General features: G+C 45.6%; 1 protein-coding gene across 2 annotated transcripts; it reads left to right on the top strand.

Moving 5' to 3' along the window:
- Nucleotides 1-2: 2 nt before the first annotated feature.
- LOC119928733 (pyridoxal phosphate binding protein) lies at nucleotides 3-13124 on the top strand. Of its 2 annotated transcripts, none has more exons than XM_038747248.1 (8): nucleotides 3-101; nucleotides 4345-4452; nucleotides 4572-4607; nucleotides 6386-6461; nucleotides 9014-9148; nucleotides 9845-9987; nucleotides 11265-11363; nucleotides 11671-13124. In XM_038747248.1, exons 1-8 carry the CDS (start codon nucleotides 3-5, stop codon nucleotides 11785-11787), a joined length of 813 nt encoding a protein of 270 aa, XP_038603176.1. In that variant the 3' UTR covers nucleotides 11788-13124. The 2 variants fall into 2 exon arrangements, with proteins under 2 accessions (XP_038603176.1, XP_038603177.1); XM_038747249.1 differs by lacking the exon at nucleotides 3-101 and adding an exon at nucleotides 107-128.
- The last annotated feature ends 8340 nt before the right edge of the window (nucleotides 13125-21464 follow it).

Raw genomic sequence — 21464 nt, 5'->3', positions numbered from 1 at the left:
GCATGAGGAGGCTCGGCGCCATGGCGGGGGAGCCGGGCGTCGGGCTGGCGCTGAGGGCCGTGGCCGAGCGGGTGCAGCAGGCCAAGGCGAGGAGGCCGCAGGTGAGCCCGGGACCGCGGAGCCCAGAGGTTAATAATAATAATAAAATAATAATAATAATAACGACGAAGATGATGATGGGGTTTGTTAATAATCATAATGATGACATTTGTTAAGCGCTTACTATGTGCAGAGCACTTCTCTAAGCGCCGGGGGGGGGATACAAGGGGATCAGGTGGGCCCACTTGGGGCTCACCGTCTTCATCCCCATTTGACAGATGAGGCAACTGGCGCACAGAGAATAATAATAATAATAATTAATAACAATGATTTTATATATACTACATTTATATATAAGTAGTATAAATTATAAGTAGTATAAATTGTTATTATTATACAAGATGATCAGGTTGTCCCACGTGGGGCTCACAGGCTTCATCCCCATTTGACAGATGAGGGAACTGGGGCACAAAGAATTATTATTACTACTACTAATATTAATATTTAAATAATGATATAATATGTGTTTATGAATAATATGAATAATAATTGTTGTTATCATACAAGGTGATCAGGTTGTCCCACGTGGGGCTCACAGGCTTCATCCCCATTTGACAGATGAGGCAACTGGGGCACAGAGAATAATATTAATTAATTAATAACAATTTTATATATAATACATTTATATATAAGTAGTATAAATTGCTATTATTATACAAGATGATCAGGTTGTCCCACGTGGGGCTCACAGGCTTCATCCCCATTTGACAGATGAGGGAACTGGGGAACAGAGAATAATAATTATTATTATTAATTATTATTAATTATTATTAATATTAAGAATATAAAAAATAATTGTTGTTATTATACAAGGTGAGCAGGTTGTCCCATGTGGGGCTCACAGGCTTCATCCCCATTTGACAGATGAGGCAACTGGCGCACAGAGAATAATAATTATTATTGTTATTATTAATCATAATTATTAATATTAATAATATGTAAATAATGATGCAATATGCATTTATATATGAATAATATAAATGATAATAATTGTTGTTATTATACACGGTGATCAGGTTGTCCCACCTGGGGCTCACAGGCTTCATCCCCATTTGACAGATGAGGGAACTGGGGCACAGAGAATAATTATTATTCCTATTAATTATAATTATTGATATTATTAATATATGAATATGATATGATATTTATTTATATATGAATACGAATGATAGTTGTTGTTATGCAAGGTGATCAGGTTGTCTCACGTGGGGCTCACAGGCTTCATCCCCATTTGACAGATGAGGGAACTGGGGCACAGAGAATAATTATTATTACTATTAATTATAATTATTAATATTAATAATATATGAATATGATATAATGTATTTATATATGAATAATATGAATAATAATTGTTGTTATACAAGGTGATCAGGTTGTCCCACGTGGGGCTCACAGGCTTCATCCCCATTTGACAGATTAGGGAACTGGGGCACAGAGAATAATAATAATAATAATAATAATAATAATGGCATTTATTAAGTGCTTACTATGTGCAGAGCACTGTTCTAAGCGCTGGGGGGATACAAGTGATCAGGTTGTCCCACGGGGGGCTCACAGTCTTCATCCCCATTTGACAGATGAGGGAACTGAGGCCCAGAGAAGTGAAGTGGCTTGCACAAGGTCACACAGCAGAAAAGTGGCAGAACAAGGATTAGAACCCACGTGTGAGCCCGTTGTTGGGTAGGGACCGTCTCTATATGTTGCCAACTCGTACTTCCCAAGCGCTTAGTACAGTGCTCTGCACACAGTAAGCGCTCAATAAATACGATTGAATGAATGAATGAATGACCTCTGACTCCCAAGCCGGGCTTAGGGAAGGACTGGCCCACGGAGGCAAGAGATGATGATGATGATGGTGTTTGTTAAGCGCTTACTATGTGCAAAGCACTGTTCTAAACGCTGGGGGGGTTACAAGGTGATCAGGTTGTCCCACGGGGGGCTCACAGTCTTCATCCCCATTTTACAGATGAGGTAACCGAGGCCCAGAGAAGTTAAGTGGCTTGCCCAAGGTCACACAGCAGAAAGTGGCAGAACAAGGATTAGGACCCATGACCTCTGACTCCCAAGTCCGGGCTCTTGCCACTAAGCCGTGCTGCTTCTCTATAATAATAATAACATTTATTAAGCGCTTACTATGTGCAAAGCACTGTTCTGAGCGCTGGGGAGGCTACAAGGTGATCAGGTTGTCCCAATGGGGCTCACAGTCAATCCCCACTTTACAGCTGAGGGAACTGAAGCGCAGAGAAGTTAAGCGACTTGCCCAAAGTCACACAGCTGACAGTTGGCGGAGCTGGGATTTGAACCCATGACCTCTGACTCCAGAGCCCGGGCTCATGCCAGCCCACGGGGAGCCGTGGCCGGCCCAACCCTCCATTGCTTTGTCACCGCTGGCGATAATAATAATGTGTGTATATTGGTACATATTTGTTTCTCTTTATTTGCATTCATTCATTCAATCGTATTTATTGAGCGCTCACTGTGTGCAGAGCACTGTACTAAGCGCTTGGGAAGTGCAAGTTGACAACATATAGAGGCGGTCCGTACCCAACAACGGGCTCACAGTCTAGAGTCATTTTATTAATAATGATGTGCGTATATCTATAATTCTGTTTATTTTGATGGCATTGACACCCATCCACCTGTTTTGCTGTCTGTCTCCCCCTTCTAGACTGTGAGCCCGTTGTTGGGTAGGGACCGTCTCTATATGTTGTTGTACTTGCCAAGCGCTTAGTACAGTGCTTGGCACACAGTAAGCGCTCAATAAAAACGATTGAATGAATGAATAATAATAATAGTAATAATTAAGAGAAGCAGCGTGTCTTAGTGGAAAGAGCCCAGGCATGGGAGTCAGAGGTCCTGGGTTCTGATTCATTCATTCAGTCGGATTTATTGAGCGCCTACTGTGTGCCGAGCACTGGACTGAGCACTTGGAAAGTACAGTGCGGCAACAGATAGAGACAATCCCTACCCAACAACGGGCTCACAATCTGATCCCGCCTCCGCCAGTTGTCTGCTGTGTGATCTTGGGCAAGCCACTTACATCTTCTGTGCCTCAGTTACCTCATCCGTATAATGGGGATTAAGACTGTGAGTACCACATGGGTAACCTGATGACCTTGTATCTACCCCAACGCTTAAAGCCGTGCTTGGTACAGAGTAAGTGCTTAACAAATGCCATAATTATTATTAATATTTGTTAAGCACTTATTATGTGCCCGGCACTGCTGAGAAAAATGCAAGTTAATCAGATTGGAAAAGGTCCACGTCCCACATGGGGCTAACAGTCTTGCTTCCCGTTTAATAGGTGAGGAACCTGAGGCACAGAGAAGTGAAGTGACTTTACAGGGTGACACACAGCAGACAAGTGGCAGAACTAGGATTAGAACCCAGGTCCTGTGAATGAGGGGCTGTGTCTTTAAGTTTTCAGTGCCCCTGAGCAGCAGGAAACCCATACTGCCGCAGAACTGGAATCTCCCCAGACTGACTGTTGTGAGGAAAGCAATCCAAGATTAGCCAGCCTTGATTTTTTTTTCCTTTTTGCTCCCCCAAGCGACGCTGAATCACAGGTTCTCAGTAATTGTCTGTCTTTCCCTTCCCACTCCCGTCTTCAGAACTGGCGTGAGTCAGTTTACGACTCACGAACAGAACCGTGCAGGATGAACCGAACCGACCTGTGCAGAACGAAACTCAAAGGCTTCTAATTCCCGGCAGTGCCGGAGGCCAGGAAGAGTCTGTCTCTCTCCTCGTATGCAAGTTCCACTTGACTATTTCCGTCTGGCTCAGTAGGGGAGGATCATAGCACCAAATGCCCCAACTAAATATTGCTTAAAGCCAATAAAGATTTCCCTCCATAGATGGAGAGTTTGAATTTAGGTCAGCCCCTCCCACTGATCTGATCCAGGGTAATTCCCCCAGCCCTTTTCATTCATCCAATCGTATTTATTGAGCGCTTACTGTGTGCAGAGCACTATACTAAGCACTTCAAGTTGGCAACATATAGAGACGGTCCTTACCCAACAACGGGTTCACAGTCTACAAGGGGGAGACAGCAACAAAACAAAACGTGAACAGGTGTCAAGTCATCAGAATAAATAGAAGTAAAGCTGGATGCACATCATTAACAAAACAAAATGAATAGTAAATATGTACAAGTAAGATAAATAGAGTAATAAATCTGTACAAACATATATACAGGTGCTGTGGGCAGCCCTTCGCTTACTTGACTTCTTTCCCTCCTGGCAGGACCTCCCTGCCATCCAGCCCCGGCTAGTGGCTGTCAGTAAAACCAAGCCCGTTGGTATGGTGATTGAGGCATATACTCATGGACAACGCAGCTTTGGGGAAAACTATGTAAGTGCCCTTTATCTTTCTGAGTTCTCTGGGCTGGAAAGAGCTTGCTAGAATAGTCCCTAAAAGTGATCTGCCTGCCATCTTTCTAACTCACACTGTTTTCCTTTGGTTTCCTGTAGGTTCAGGAGCTGTTAGAAAAGGCATCTAATGCTAAAGTAAGTGTCGCTCAAATTCTGGGCTCTGTTGTTCTTCTAACCTCAATCCCTCAGTTGAAACCTTAAGTTTTGGGGTTGTTTTGTGGGGAAGGCTGATTTCTCCGACTTTAGTCCCAAACTTTTCCCAGTCAGAGGACAATCTCCTAAGAAGCGGCACGGTCTAGTGGAAGGAGCTCAGGTCGGGAATCAGGAGACTGGGGTTTAATCCCAGTTCTACCACTTGCCTGCTATGTGGCCTTGGGCAAGTCACTTAACTTATCTCTGTCTCAGTTTGCTCGTCTGTAAAATGGGGATTCAATACCTGGTCTCCCTTCCCCTTAGACTGTGAGTCCCATAGGGGACAGGGACTGTCTGACCTGATTATCTTGTGCCCATCCCAGTGCTAAGTACTTTGCACTTAAGTGCTTAAGAAATACCATAATTATCATTAATCGATGGATGGTGTTTATTGAGCACTTACTGTGTGCAGAGCACCGAGCTAAGCGTTTATCTTGGAGTTCCCAGATGGCCCGTTGTTGGGTAGGGACCATCTCTATATGTGTACTCTGCACACAGTAAGCGCTCAATAAATACGGTTGAATGAATGAATGACCAAGATTTTTGCGTTTCTTGGCTTGAGATGATAGTAGGTTGAATCTATAGAGCCTTAAATGTAGCAACTTGCATGGCCCAAATTTCTTCAGAAAGGCAGGTGCTTCAGCCAGTGGAGGCGATGGCCTTTATTAACGTGATGATAGTCGCACCTTTGCCCACACGTAGCAACCCCTATGTGAGTACCCTACTCCTTGTGAGTAGCCGTGACCTTCTAGAAAGGTCAGGCAGCATCAAGTAGGGGACTCCCATTTTTGTCCCACGCAGGACCTTATCTGAACATCTCAGCTCTATCCGGTCATGATGGGATTGCCAAGTGGAAGTAGCAGGCTGAGCAGTGTCCCTGAGCCTTCCCCTTCACTGCAGTAGGAAAATTGGTTTGGCAAATGGTAGACCAGACCCTCCTTGCAGTTGCTGCATTTTGGAGAAAGTGAGACCAGGAGCATCTCATCGACAGAGTAAACGGGGTGGGGGTTGGGGTGACAAAGTCAATTTGTACTTCCCAAGCGCTTAGTACAGTGCTCTGCACATAGTAAGCACTCAATAAATACGATTGATGATGATGATGACAAAGCCAGTGGGGTCAGAGGATGGGCCTGGTGGCTCTGTGTAATGTGCTCAAGCAGCATCGCATGGCAAATGGAGCATGGGTCTGGGATTCGGGACGTTGTGTGTTCTAATTCGGACTCTGCCACTTGTCTGCTGTGTGAGCCTGGGCAAGTCACTCCCGTTCTCTGTGCCTCAGTTACCTCATCCCTAACATGGGGATTGAGACAGAGAGCCCCACATGGGACAGGAACTGTGTCCATCTTGATTTGCTTGTACCCACCCCAGCACTTAGTACAGTGTCTGGTACATAGCACTTAACAAATACTACTTTTCTTATTTATTATTGTTATTAAAACCTGGAATTCTGAACACTCTTGGAAATACATGATGACTAGTGTAGGAAGACAGGTGGCAGAAGGCTCTCCAGGCTTTTGATCTGGGGACCGCCTTCCTGCGAAGGGGATGGAGAAAGCCCACTCAGGCTCAGCAACTCCACTTACAGCGCCATAGCACGAGAAATTGGAAAGGGAGAAATGGTCTTTTCTGAACTCGTTTTAAAAAAAAAAAAGTCCAAGCAGTTGTGCTTTCTGCTCCAAATTCATGCGTGACTTCTCTGTCCTCTTTTTCTCCTTCATCAGATCCTGTCATCTTGTCCTGAGATTAAATGGCATTTTATTGGCCACCTGCAAAAGCACAACGTCAACAAACTGATGGGTAAGTTGGAATTGCTTTATCCCCATTTTCTCCTGAACACACTGGGGAGTATGAAAAGAAGCTCATACTCAGGGAAGCAGGATGGTGTAGTGGATAGAGATGGGCCTGGGAGTGAGAAGGTCATGGATTCTAATCCCGGCTCTGCCACTTCTAAGTGACCTTTGGCAAGACACTTCACTTCTCTGTGCCTCAGTTACCTCATCTGTAAAATGGGGATTGAGACAGTGAGCCTTAGGCGGGACAGGGACAGTGTCCAACCCAATTTGCTTGTATCTACCCCAACATTTAGATCAGTGCCTGGCACGAAGTAAGCGCTTAACAAATGCCACAATTGTTATTATTATTGTTATCGTTATGCTCCTGCTGAAACAGATCCGAAATTACAATAGGAAAGAAAATCCCATTGCCGACTAGCTAGTATTTGATCATGCCCCAGATCATCTCATCCTTCCTGGACTCAGAAGAGTTCATCTGAAGTCAGGGAATAGTAGCAATCTGAAGTAGTGTTTATTAAGCACATACCGTGTGCAGAGCACTGTACTAAACCATGGGAAAAATTACACAAGTGACAGTTAAACACACTCCCTGGGCCTCCAAGAACTAAGAGTCTCAAAATACGACATGGGGAGTGTTTGGCAACCGACACGGTAAGAGGTGTGAAATAATGTAAATAATAAGCTGCAGCTTAAATCCCTGTGTGTTCTGTATTGGTTCTGTTAGGAAGATTCTCTTTTTCTTTTTTTTATTTTTAATCTCAGGGAAGGTTTTATTCCACTCTAGGTCTTTTTGCAGGGAGGCTCCACGGGTCTGTCTGTTGTAGAAAGGACTTTTGAGTCAATGCCCAGCAAAAAAAAAAAAAGGAGCAGTTTTGGGAGTTACCTGTCTTTATTGCTGATTTCCCAATTTTACTTAGTCCCTGGTTTGTTCCTGGGATTTGTGTTGGCGTGGCATTCTGGCATGGCTAACTGGGCTCTGGCTTCACACCATTTTCCATCACCAGCAGTCAACCAGACCTGCTCCTGCTCAGCTTGGGCGAGGAACCAAGTGCTTTTGGTTGCCAGTTCTCTTAGGCCATTTGTTCCCAATGGGTCTGTATTCCCCTTTCCATGTTTAGTCTTTCTTGCCGGTATGGTGGTCTCCTCCATACCTGATGAGCTATTTCCAGGAGGCTAAGGCTTGAGACTGAGCCCCCTGTGGCACAGGGACTGTGTCCAACCTGATTTGCTTGTATCCACCTCAGCACTTAGTACAGCGCCTGGCACATCATAATGGCTCAGTGGAAAGACCCCGGGCTTTGGAGTCAGAGGTCATGGGTTCAAGTCTTGGCTCCGCCAATTGTCAGCTGTGTGACTTTGGGCAAGTCACGTCTCTGTGCCTCAGTTCCCTCATCTGTAAAATGAGGATGAAGACTGTGAGCCCCACGTGGAACAACCTGATCACCTTATATCCCCCCCCAGCACTTAGAATAGTGCTTTGCACATAGTAAGCGCTTAACAAATACCATCATCATCATCAAGTACCGTAATTATTACTGTGGCCTCCTTCCTCAAAGCAGGCAACTCTTCCCTAGGCTGATTGTGTAGCCTTTCCCTTTGGCGTGGACTTCAGTAAATCAGTGGTATTTATTGAGTGCTTTCTGTGTGCACAGCACTAAACACTTGGGAGAGTACAGTACAACAGAATTAGCAGTTACTTTTCATGCCCATAACGAGTTTATGGTCTAGAGGGGGAGACAGACATTAATATGAATAAATAATCCATCAGTGGTATTTCTTGAGTACTTACTACGTTCAGAGCACTGTTCTAAGCTCTTGGCATGAAGTCTTAATAATGATGATGGCATTTATTAAGTGCTTACTACGTGCAAAGTACTGTTCTAAGTGCTGGGGAGGTTACAAGGTGATCAAGTTGTCCCACGTAGGGCTCAGTCTTAATCCCTATTTTACAGATGAGGTAACTGAGACACAGAGAAGTTAAGTGACTTGTCCAAAGTCACACAGCTGACAAGTGACGGAGTCGGGATTTGAACCCATGACCTCGGGCTCCAAAGCCCGTGCTCCTTCCACTGAGCCACGCTGCTTCTCTACTACTTTATAGAGGAAGTCCTTGGCTTTAAGATGGTTCAAGTTGAGATGAAACACAGTTAAAATATTTCTAAATGTACTCTCTGTTTCACTTGTACAGTGCATCAGGTTTTGACGTGAAAAGTACTAGCCTCCTTTATGGCACTGCTAGCTCCAGGGGTGTGGGTGGCAGGTGGGAGCCATAGAGAAATGAGGACTTAATTTTATGAAAGCTGTGATGGGGGAAGAAAAGGGGAGGAAGTTTAAAGCCAGGGGTAGGTGACGAGGCTACCTGATCCCCAGGTGAGTCATCAGAGGGCAACATGTCTGTTCTACCTTCAGTTAAGTAAAGGTTGACTGACCTACCATAGATCCTCTCACTTGTCTCTCTCAAGCACATAGCTCCGTTCTCTGGCCAGAGTAGCCCTTCAGGAAATGTCGATGACGCACAGGAAGAAAACCTTGAATTCTTCCTCTTCGCCCTTATAGCCGTCCCTAACCTCTTCATGCTGGAAACAGTGGATTCTGTGAAGCTGGCGGATAGAGTGAACAGCTCCTGGCAGAAGAAAGGCTCGCCCGAGAGGTTGAAGGTCATGGTGCAGATTAACACCAGTGGAGAAGAGAGTAAGCGGCCAGGCTTTTCCTTCCTTTGGAGTCGTGGAGGTTCGGTCGTTGGTATTTATTGAGCACTTACTGTGTCTAGAGTACTCCACTAAGGGCTTGGGAAAGTACAACACAGTGGAGTTAATAGCAACAAATCCCATCCCTCAAGGAGCTTACAGTCTACTGGGTTCAAGCCCTTTGGTGAGTAAGGAAGTCTCTCGGCATTTGTGGATTTTTTTGTTTGCAGTGACTGTACCCACTCATGCAGTGGCTCTGAGCCTCTTTAGAGGGTCTCTTTAGTTGCCAGCAGCCACAGCCCTACCTCTTCGGTGACTGACTGGCCGCCCTTGTCATTTTCTCCCCGCTCCTCCTGTGTTTCACCTCACGACAGAGCAGGGGTTTCTCTAACCGATCACCCGTGAATAACACGGGGCAATTGTATTGGGGTAGGAAGAGAGAGGCCAGTGGACAGAGGTTGCCTTCAAAAATCTGAAACCTGATTTGACAGAGAGCATCAGAGCCCAAATCTTGTTTTCCCTAATTTGGACCCTGAGTGTAAATGCATCTTAGGGTGTAGCATGGGAATTTTCAAAAAGAAGAGTATCTCCTTGTCTGAGATTTGGCTGCTTTGGGACTGGAAGGGTTGGAGAATGTTGCAGATCCCTGACTGATTTGCATGTGCGTTTGTTTTTTGTTTTGTTTTTTTTCCCCTTGAAGGTAAACATGGTCTTCTGCCTGCAGACACAGTGGCCACAGTGGAGCACATAAATACCAAGTGTCCCAGCCTGGAGTTCGTGGGGCTGATGACAATAGGGAGCTTTGGACATGACCTCAGTCAGGGACCAAACCCGGACTTCCAGGTACAGTTTGGGAGAGTCACTAGCCTGGGCAGTAATAACTTAGTGGAGAACTGTGTCAGGTTTACCATGGTTCCTATCTGTCAAGTAGCAACTGTCTAACCTTTGCCAAGCAAAGTCTAATGGACCTGTTCCCTGGCAGTGCAGGGGCTGCATTTTTGCGGGACCCCCACGTCCAGGAAAACTGCTCACAATCATTTCCTCTGGCACTGCACCAGTCTACATCGAGACCGGCTCGTGTGGTAGGCGGGATCATTCTCGATTCTACAGATACATTCTAGCCAAGATGCGGAGCGAAAAGACACAGTGTGACAAAATTGAGTGTGTGAACCGACTCCACCGTGGGAGGGGAGGAGCTGCTTCCCCAGACTCCTTTAGCCAATTGGAACTTGAGAGAAGGAGATTTATAATAATGAGTAACTGTGGTACTTAAGCGCTTCCTATATGCCAAATCTTGTACTAAGTGCAGGAGTAGATACAAGACAATCAGGTCAGGCACGGTCCCTGTCCCTCATGCAGCTTGCAGTTTGACGGTGGGGGAAATGCATATATAATTTCCATTTTACAGATGAGGTAACTGAGGTAAGGAGAAGTTGTGACTTGCCCAAAGTCACACAACAGGCAAGTAGCAAAGCCTGGGATTCAGACTCATGTTCCCTGACTCCCGGGCCTGTGCTTTTTCCATTAGGCCATGCTGCTGTTTATCAAGAAAAGGTTAAACTCTGTCCTTCCTCCCCACTGGAAGCAATGTGGCTTAGTGGGTAGAGCACAGGCTTGGGAGTCAGAAGGTCATGGGGTCTAATCCTGGCTCTGCCACATGTCTGCTGTGTAACCTTGAGCAAGCCACTTCACTTTTCTAGACCTCAGTTACCTCATTTGTAAAATGGGGATTAAGAGTGTGAGCCCCATGTGGGACAACCATGTGTCCCACATGGTTAACTCAGAACGGTGCTCGACACATAGTAAGTGCTTAACAAGTACCATAATTATTATTAATTATTAATATTATTGCTACTGACTAATTTTTCTGGGGCTGGAGGGGAAGAGAAGGGAGGGCGGTAAAAAAAGAATTCCCTGAAACCCTATTCACCTGGTCACTGAATCAGACCCCTCTGAACCTTTATACCTGAGCAATGTCGACCTTTCGCAGAGGAGCCACCGACTTTACCGACCAAGCGCCTTTGGAGAAGGTGGGAATGAAACATAGTTTACCCGTAAGTCCGTTTCTTCCCTCTGGTTCCATTGAATACCACTGATTGATTGACCGGTTTTCTTTCCAGATGCTGGTGTCCCTCCGGAAGGAGCTATGTGAGAAACTGAACATGTCCACTGACAGCGTGGAGCTGAGCATGGGCATGTCCATGGATTTCCAGCATGCAGTAAGCTTCCCTCTACTCCTTCATTCATTCAGTTGTATTTATTGAGCACTTAATCTGTGCGGTGCACTGTACTAAGCGCTTGGGAGAGGACAGCAGAACAATAAACAGAGACATTCCCTGCCCACCATGAGCTCCTTCACCGTCCCTTGGGGACGCATCTCCACAGCCTAAAGGCTGGATCTGACATGGGGCTCTTAGCCTGCTTCTTCCTTGCCCCCTGGGAAATCCCCTCGCGATGCGCCGCGGGGACCCCGTCTGCCCGCTCTCCGTTGCTCAGCCCCTGACGTCCCTCTCCACTTCCCCGTAGATCGAGATGGGGTCCACGAACGTCCGGATCGGAAGCACCATTTTTGGAGAACGAGATTATGCAAAGAAATCCACCGTGGACACGAAAGCCAAAGAGGGAATGGCACAGGAGCCCTGAGCCAACAAACGAGAAAAGCACTTTTTTCAGGTGCCAACCTGGAAACCTCATCGCAGGAGACTTAACTATGCACTAACCCAGATTTTAATTTCCGGATCCCTTTGTTCGAGCACTGAAATGCTCCTCTTTGGGGAAAGGACCTGGCCAGAGGGTGCTAGTGACGATTGTCTGCGTGGGTGGGAGTCGCCCTCACTTTAGTGCCCCGACTGCATTACGTAGGCTCGTCTAGAGCCGTGCCTCTGGAACCCCCCAGATTTGAAGAATCCAGACTCTGCAGCGCAGAAGGTTCAGAAATCCGAGCAAGGAAGCCAGATTTCCTCCAGAATCCAGCCCAGCAGCACCGGCTAATCAGGAGCATATTTTCCAGGCTAACACGTGTTCCCTGGCCCCCATGTTCCCTGCTTTCACGTGTCTCCTAATAGCCTCTCACCTTTCTTGGGGCTTCCAAGGCTTCTCGGTGACTATGCATTTAAAAGAAGCGCCTGCAGAGCGTTGCGCTTCCTGCCTCGGAAGAAGAGATAGGTGGTTGTCTGCTGCTCTTCCTCCCATCCCATCCTCCCCGCAAGCATGACCAAAATGGTCTCTGCACCCTCTCCCTGGGGCAGCTGATACAGGATGACACTCAGCGGTTAAAGCCACTCACCCAAGAAGTGTCTTCATCTAGGCCTGCCCCCAGGGAAGGACTCTGATAGGCGGCAGGCCCGTGGGGATTGGATCCGTGCACTGGCCCATCTTTTCTGGAATTGCATTAAAACAGCTATTCTGGTTGGCAGTCTTGCATCTTTTTCCCCTGGATCAGGCTGCACCCTATGGGGTGGTATTTGAGCTCAGCAATAAATCTGCAAATCTCAGTGGTTCTTCTGAAATGGAGAGAAAACCCTTCAGAGCCAATCCAAGAAGTCTGTCTGTGAGGGATCACTCTCTGGGGTTCGTTTTCCTTGCAGAGCATTTGGCTGCTGAGACAAATATAGGCAGTTGCTCTCGAAATCCAAATTTTACCTGTCTCCCTATTTGCCTGCTCAGAAAGCAGGAAAGAGTAGAGAATTACACAGAAAGAGCATTTGCCGATTCATGACAAAAGGCTTCGAGTGTGCGTTGTTTTTTGGGTTTCTATTTTTAGCGGCTTCGCCCCTCCGTCATGCAAGCACTGGACGAAGTTTTATGAAGTAACTTCCTGAACATAGTGCTGAATGTAACTTTGAAACTCAATATTATGTCTGCCTTCTTTTAATCAGAGTTGTACAGTATGATATTTCATAGTCTAAGTTAATGTGTTTGAATAATACCATCTGTGCCAATTACAAAACAATTAAAAGATGTAATTTTTTTACGTTCAAGTGCGGTGATTGAATTTACGGTGGCGTGTGGTGGAGCTGAAATCAGCGGGAAGAGCCGCTTCTAGCAAATCATCCTTTTGCTTAGCTGCCCTCGGAGCGGGGTTTCACTCGCACTTTAGTGTAGGAGTGATTCAACCCATGAGTAGAAAAGACCTTTGGGAGTTTGATAGTTGCCCAACCCTCAACCCCCTAGCACTTAGGTATGTATCTTTAAATCATATAATAATAATGGCATTTGTTAAGCATTTACTACGTGCAAAGCACTGTTCTAAGCGCTGGGGAGGAAACAAGGTGATGGGGTTGTCCCACGGGGGGCTCGCAGTCTTAATCTTCATTTTACAGATGTGGTAACTGAGGCACAGAGAAGTTAAGTGACTTACCCGAGGTCACACAGCTGACAAGCAGCGGACCCCATGAGCTCTGACTCCCAAGCCCGTGCTCTTTCCACTGAGCCACGCTACTTCCCGTATCATTTATATTAGTGTCTATCTCTCCTGTAGACTATAAGCTTGTTATGGGCAGAGAATTTGTCTGCCAACCCTAGCGTAGGCATGGGAGTCAGAAGGAGCTGGGTTCTAATCCCTGCTGTGCCATGTAGCTAAGCGCTTAGTACAGTGCTCTGCACACAGTAAGCGCTCAATACGATTGATGATGTAGCTGCTGTGTGGCCTTGAGCAAGCCACTTCACTTCTCTGTGCCTGTTACCTCGTCTGCAAAATGGGGATTAAGACTGCGAGCCCCATGTGGGACAGGGACTGTGTCCAACCCGATTTGCTTTTCATTCCTTCAGTCGTATTTATTGAGCGCTTACTGTGTGCAGAGACGGTCCCTACCCAACAGCGGGCTCACAGTCTAGAAGGGGGAGACAGACAACGAAACAAAACATATTAACAAAATAAATAGAATAAATATGTACAAGTAAAATAAATAGAGTAATAAATACATACAAACATATATCGACATATGTACAGGTGCTGTGGGGAGGGGAAGGAGGTAAGGTGGGGGGAGAGGAAGGAGGGGGCTCAGTCTGGGAAGGCCTCCTGGAGGAGGTGAGCTCTCAGTAGGGCTTATTTCCACCCCAGTGCTTAGTACAGTGCCTTGCACATAATAAGAGCTTAACGAATACCATTATCATTATTATTATTAACTGAGATGATGAGGCATGGCCCGGTTAGGCAAGCCCGAGCCTCTGATCTCCAGGACGGCAGGCCCATTTAGCCTTTCCCCCTCCATTATTGTGCCTGACTTTTCCAGGGCCGCTGGATTAGAAGCTCATGAATCAGGGGGACTGTGGAATCTCACTTTGCAGCCCCAAAGGACACAAGAAATATGGGAAAGGGGTCCCACCTGCTCCCATTTTGGATAAAGTAGGAAACATTTGCTTTTTTCCCCTCTTCCCCCCCACCATTCCCAGAATGAGGTTGCCAGTGGGTCATTCATTCATTCATTCAATCTTATTTATTGAGTACTTACTGTGTGCAGAGCACTGTACTAAGCGCTCGGGAAGTCCAAGTTGGCAACATATAGAGACGGTCCCTACCCAACAGCGGGCTCACGGTCTAGAAGAGGGAGATAGAAGGGGGTCGGACAGTGGCCTGGAGGCTGACCTCTGATCTTAGAAGACAAAGCTGGGAGCCGGTTTAGCCCCTGGTTGAGATCGAGGGCTTTATTTATTTGTATTAATGTCTCTCCCTCAAGACTGTAAGCACATTATAGGCAGAGAAAGTGTCTGCTAATTCTGCTGTACTCTCCCAAGGGCTCAGTACAGTGCTCTGCACATAGTAAGGACGCAATAAATGTCCCTTTCTGACTGGAAAGGGGACATGAGAGAGAAAAAGCATTTCAGAAAGCTGTATACTACCACCTCATTCCATGGAAGAATCCGAGTGACCAAAATGTCATTTTTCACATATACCCCTAGATGACACTGTTCCATCACCGAGAAGAGAGAAAGTTACCGTGGCAATAGGGTTTTTTGGGGTTTTTTGGCCTTTTTGGGGGGGTTTTAAAATGATATTTGTTAACCGCTGACTGTGTGCCAAGCACTGTACTGGGGGCAGATACAAAGTTGTCAAGTTGAACACAGTCCCTGTCACCTAGGGGGCTCCCAGTCTTAATCTCCATTTTACAGATGAGGTAACTGAGGCACAGAGAAGTTAAGTGATTTGCCCAAGGTCACACAGCAGACGCATAGCCAAGCCAGGATTCATTCATTCATTCAAGCGCTTAGTACAGTGCTCTGCACATAGTAAGCGCTCAATAAATACGATTGATGATTCATTCAGTCGTTATTTATTGAGCGCTTACTGTGTGCAGAGCACTGTATTACGCGCTTGGAAAGTAAGGATTAGAACCCAGGTCATTCTGATTCCCAGACCTTCGCCCTATTCACTAGGCAATGCTGCTTCACTCATTCAAGCGATGGTATTTACTGAGCGTTTACTGCGTGCGTAGCACTGTATTAAACGCTTGGGAGAGTACAGTAAAACAACAATCCCTGCCCAAAAGAAGCTTACAGATTAGAGGGGGAGACAGACGTTAAAATGCTCGGCATAGAGTAAGCGCTCAATAAATACAATTGATTGATTGATTAAAATGAATTACAGGTAGGGGAAATGGGAGACAATAAGGACAGGTACATAAGTGCCGTGCGAGTGATTATGAAGTGCTTAAGAGGTACAGATCCAAATGGCCTAAGCATTGCAGAAAGGAAGGCAAATAGTGGAAAATGAAGACTTGGTTAGGGAAGGCATTGTACTCTCCCAAGCACTTTGTACCGTGCTCTAAGTGCAGCAAGCGCTGAATTAATACCACTGTTGACAATGATGAAGGCCTCTTGGAGGTGTGATTTTAGGAGGGATTTGAAGGTGGGTGGGCACCCTTTACCAGCCCCTCCCACATTTTTGTATTAATAAGCTAAAGTAATGACAAACTCAAAAATAAAATCTGTGTATTTACTTGTTTTCCATCCGTTCCTGTTGACATTGCTGTAGATACCAGTTTATTAGGTTGAACACATGGAGCTCACAGTCTAATAATAATGATGGCATTTGTTAAGCGCTTACTCTGTGCAAAGCACTGTTCTAAGCGCTGGGCACTGTTCTGAGTGCTGGAAAACTGGAGAGAAGATTTAATCCCCATTTTACAGATGAGGTAATTGAGGCACAGAGAAGTCACACAGCAAGCAGTTGGCAGAGCTAGGATTAGAACCCAGGTCATCTGTCTCCCAGCCCCAGGCTCTTTCCACTAAGCCGTGCTGCCTGAGGACTTACCTGCCGTGTGACTTTGGGCAAGTCACTTCACTTCTCTGCACCTCAGTTTCCTCATCTGTAAGATAAGGATAAAACACCTATTCTCCCTTTTAAATTGTGAGCCCCTTAGGAGAAAATCAATCAATCAATCAGTCGTATTTATTGAGCACTTACTATGTGCAGAGCACTGTACTAAGCGCTTGGGAAGTACAAATTGGCAACACACAGAGACAGTCCCTACCCAACAGTGGGCTCACAGTCTAAAAGGGGCAAAATGACTGTGTCCAATCTGTATTGTATCTATTCCAGCACGTAGCACATGCTTGGTGCAGGGGGAGCGCTTGACAAATACAATTATTATTACTGCCCGACATTTAAAAATAAATACAGGACATCAAGCTCTCCAGTGCTACAAAGGGGACAGACCAGCTGGAAACCAGATGGCAGCCCATGCCCAGGCTGAAAGCAGGGGTGGATGTTGGATAGAGGCACATCAAGTTTCGGGGTTGAGCCCAGGACGACTCGTGCTATCAATCAATCAATTGTATTTATTGAACATTCACTGTGTGCACAGCACTGTACTAAGCACTTGGGAGAGTACAATACAACAATATAACACACATTCCCTTCACACAACGAGCTTACTGTCTAGAGGAGGAGACAGGCATTAATATAAATAAATAAATTACAGATATGTACATACATGCTGTGGGACTGGGAGGCGAAGGATGAATAAAGGGATCAAGTCAGGGGAAACCAGAAGGCAATGGGAGAAAAGGAAAAGAAGGCTTAATCAGGGAAGGCCTCTTGGAGGAGATGTGCCTTCAGAGTACAACAATATAACACACATTCCCTTCACACAACGAGCTTACTGTCTAGAGGAGGAGACAGGCATTAATATAAATAAATAAATTACAGATATGTACATAAATGCTATGGGACTGGGAGGCGAAGGATGAATAAAGGGATCAAGTCAGGGGAAACCAGAAGGCAATGGGAGAAAAGGAAAAGAAGGCTTAATCAGGGAAGGCCTCTTGGAGGAGATGTGCCTTCAATACGTCTTTGAAGGTGGGGAGAGTCATTGTTGGATATGAAGAGGCAGGCCAGAGGCAGGACATAGGCAAGAGGTCAGTGGCAAGAAAATAATAATAATAATGCTGGTATTAAGCGCTTACTATGTGCCAAGCACTGTTCTAAGCACTGGGGAGGTTACAAGGTGATTAGGTTGTCCCACGGGGGGCTCACAGTCTTAATCCCCATTTTACAGATGAGGTAACTGTGGTCCAGAGAAGTTAAGTGACTTGCCCAAAGTCACACAGCCAAGTGGCGGAGCTGGGATTTGAACCCATGACCTCTGACTCCAAAGCCCGGGCTCTTTCCACTGAGTCACACTGCTTCTCTGATAGACGAGATCAAGATACAGTGAGTTGGTTGGCATTAGAGGAGCCAAGTGTACTATTGCAGTGAGCTCTGAGGTGTGTGTTTTTAGCACCCAATGGGCAAACAAAAAAAATAAAAGTTGTTGAAATAGAGGTAGACCCCAATCATAACACAACTTCCCATTTGTTCTTCATCATCATCATCATCATCAATCGTATTTATTGAGCGCTTACTATGTGCAGAGCACTGTACTAAGCGCTTGGGAAGTACAAATTGGCAACATATAGAGACAGTCCCTACCCAACAGTGGGCTCACAGTTTAAAAGGGGGAGACAGAGAACAAAACCAAACATACTAACAAAATAAAATAGAATAGATATGTACAAATAAATAACAAGTAAATAAATAGAGTAAAAAAAAATATGTACAAACATATATACATATATACAGGTGCTGTGGGGAAGGGAGGGAGGTAAGATGGGGGGATGGAGAGGGGGACGAGGGGGAGAGGAAGGAAGGGGCTTAGTCTGGGAAGGCCTCCTGGAGGAGGTGAGCTCTCAGCAGGGCCTTGTTCTTGTTCTGGTCCTCCAAACTCAACCGTTTAGCAGGGATCAATAGCAGGAAGGATCCATGGCTCAATGGCCAAACTTGGTGTCCTCCACTGGTGTACCGCTATCCAGCCTTCATACCTACTTTCAGCCTGGAGATTCTTTCATTCAGTCATATTTATTGAGCGCTACTGCGTGCAGAGCACTGTACTATTTATTTTATTTTGTTAGTATGTTTGGTTTTGTTCTCTGTCTCCCCCTTTTAGACTGTGAGCCCACTGTTGGGTAGGGACTGTCTCCATATGTTGCCAATTGGTACTTCCCAAGTGCTTAGTACAGTGCTCTGCACATAGTAAGCGCTCAATAAATACGATTGATGATGATGATGATGATGTACTAAGCACTTGGGAGAGTACAATACACCCACATTGAGTTTACAGTCTGGAGTCCGGGCTACAGATCTCAATACAAGCAAATAAGTTACAGATATGCACATAAGTGCTTTGGGGCTGTATATATATATATATATATATATATATATATATATATATATATATGTATATATGTTTGTACATATTTATTACTCTATTTATTTTACTTGTACATATCTATTCTATTTATTTTATTTTGTTAGTATGTTTGGTTTTGTTCTCTGTCTCCCCCTTTTAGACTGTGAGCCCACTGTTGGGTAGGGACTGTCTCTGTATGTTGCCAACTTGTACTTCCCAAGGGCTTAGTACAGTGCTCTGCACACAGTAAGCGCTCAATAAATACGATTGATTGATTGATTGATTGATTGAGGCTGGGAGATGGGCAACCACCTAGCTTTACCCTAGATCGACTGGTTTTCAGTGGTTCTGTCCTCTCTGTGGCACTGAGAGAGCCCTAGACAGCTTGATGCCCTGTATTTATTTGTAAATGTCCAGCAGTAAAAATAATAATTGTGATCTTTGTCAAGCCCTTACTATGCACCATCCTGGCATGGTTGCCTTGTATAAGGCTTCCAGGTGTTTCCATCCTGATTGTGATAATGCGTAGATTGAGCTCAGGAGATTCTAATTCCCAAGTAAGGTAAACTCCCAAATAAGATCAAATTGTTCACTTAAGCAAACTGCTACATATATAATCAAGCTCAACCTTCAGTCTTGGACTCTTCTGAAACAAGATAATGGGTTTTAATCCTAAAGGCTGGAATTGGGCCCACACTGTAGAGTATTATTATTATTACTATTGTTATTATTATTATCGTATTTGTGAAGTGCTTTCTCTGTGCCAGGCACTGTACTAAGCGCTGGGGTGGATCCAAGCAAATCGGGTTGGACACAGTCCCTGTCCCACGTGGGGCTCACAGCCTTTATCCCAGCTCTGCCACTTGTCTGCCGTGTGATCTTGGGCAAGTCACTTCACTTCTCCGGACCTCAGTTACCTCATCTGTCAAATGGGGATTAAGACTGTGAACCCCATGTGGGACAGGGACTGTGTCCAACCTGATTACCTTGTATCTACCCCAGAGATTAGAAGAGTGCCTGGCACATAGTAAGTGCTTAACAAATACCATTATTATTATTATCATTCATCTCCATTTTACAGCTGAGGTGACCGAGGCACAGAGAAGTGAGTGACTTTCCCAAGGACACACAGCAGATAAGTGGCGATGCTTTTTCTCCAGCACTGGGAATAATAATAATAATAATAATAATGATGGCATTTATTAAGCGCTTTCTATGTGCAAAGCATTGTTCTAAGCGCTGGGGAGGTTACAAGGTGATCAGTTTGTCCCCCAAGGGGCTCACAGTCTTCATCCCCATTTTACAGATGAGGTAACTGAGGCCCAGAGAAGTTAAGTGAGTTGCCCAAGGTCACACAGCTGGTAATTGGCAGAGCCGGGATTTGAACCCATGACCTCTGAATCCACAGCCCGTGCTCTTTCCATTGAGCCATGCTGCTTCTCTGTGTAAAAGGACCCCTTGGCCACCACTAGCATTCAGATGATCCTCGTGACCTAGAGTCTCTATTCTGCTCCTCCCAGGAGTGGCTTCCAGGAATGATGATGATGGCATTTATTAAGCGCTTACTATGTGCAAAGCACTGTTCTAAGCGCTGGGGGGGATACAAGGTGATCAGGTTGTCCCACGGGGGGCTCACAATCTTAATCCCCATTTTACAGATGAGGTAACTGAGGCACAGAGAAGTTAAGTGACTTGCCCAAAGTCAGACAGCCGATAAGTGGCGGAGCCGGGATTCGAACCCATGACCTCTGACTCCCAAGCCCGTGCTCTTTCCACTGAGCCACGGAAGGAGTTCATTTCCCAGGCTGCCTCTTAAAACTGGGGTCCGCACTGGCGCAAACTGAAGTTGGGGACCCAGGGTTGAAATCACAGACCATCCCCTGACATTGGGACCATCTAGTAAGTAATAATAATTATTGCATTTATTAAGCACTCATACTATTCGCCAAGCGCCGTACTAAACCTAGGGCAGCTACAACATCATCAGGTTGTACACGGTCCCTGTTTCATATGGGACTCACAGTCCAAAGAGTGGGGAGAATCCCCATTTTACAGATGAGGAAACTGAGATGAGGCCCTACTGAGAGCTCACCTCCTCCAGGAGGCCTTCCCAGACTGAGCCCCTTCCTTCCCCTCCCCCTCGTCCCCCTCTCCATCCCCCCATCTTACCTCCTTCCCTTCCCCACAGCACCTGTATATATGTATATATGTTTGTACATATTTATTACTCTATTTATTTTACTTGTACATATCTATTCTATTTATTTTATTTTGTTAGTATGTTTGGTTTTGTTCTCTGTCTCCCCCTTTTAGACTGTGAGCCCACTGTTGGGTAGGGACTGTCTCTATATGTTGCCAATTTGTACTTCCCAAGCACTTAGTACAGTGCTCTGCACATAGTAAGCGCTCAATAAATACGATTGATGATGACGATGATGATGATGAGATACAGAGAAATCAAGTGACTTGCTCCAAGGCATAAAGCAGACAAGAGGCAGAGCTGGGATTTAAGACTGTGATCAATCCAATGCTGTACAGTAGTTTGGACAGCACTCTGCTTCCAATTAGGAGGGATAGAATGGTATTCCCATTATTGTGGTCTCGCCCCAGAAGAGAAGGAGCAGGAGGAGGAGGAAGTGGAGGAGGAAAAGA

The sequence above is a fragment of the Tachyglossus aculeatus genome, chromosome 5 (assembly GCF_015852505.1).
Source record: "Tachyglossus aculeatus isolate mTacAcu1 chromosome 5, mTacAcu1.pri, whole genome shotgun sequence".
Lineage (NCBI taxonomy): Eukaryota > Metazoa > Chordata > Mammalia > Monotremata > Tachyglossidae > Tachyglossus > Tachyglossus aculeatus.
Note: the sequence above shows the minus strand (reverse complement) of the source record. Positions and strands in the feature narration are given on the sequence as shown.

Excerpts from the sequence above, each read along its gene's own strand:
- LOC119928733 (XM_038747248.1), top strand. The coding sequence starts at position 3 with ATGAGGAGGCTCGGCGCCATGGCGGGGGAGCCGGGCGTCGGGCTGGCG. Across the intron at positions 4,453-4,571 it reads GCAGCTTTGGGGAAAACTAT|GTTCAGGAGCTGTTAGAAAA; the intron begins GTAAGTGCCCTT and ends GGTTTCCTGTAG. Across the intron at positions 11,364-11,670 it reads CCATGGATTTCCAGCATGCA|ATCGAGATGGGGTCCACGAA; the intron begins GTAAGCTTCCCT and ends ACTTCCCCGTAG.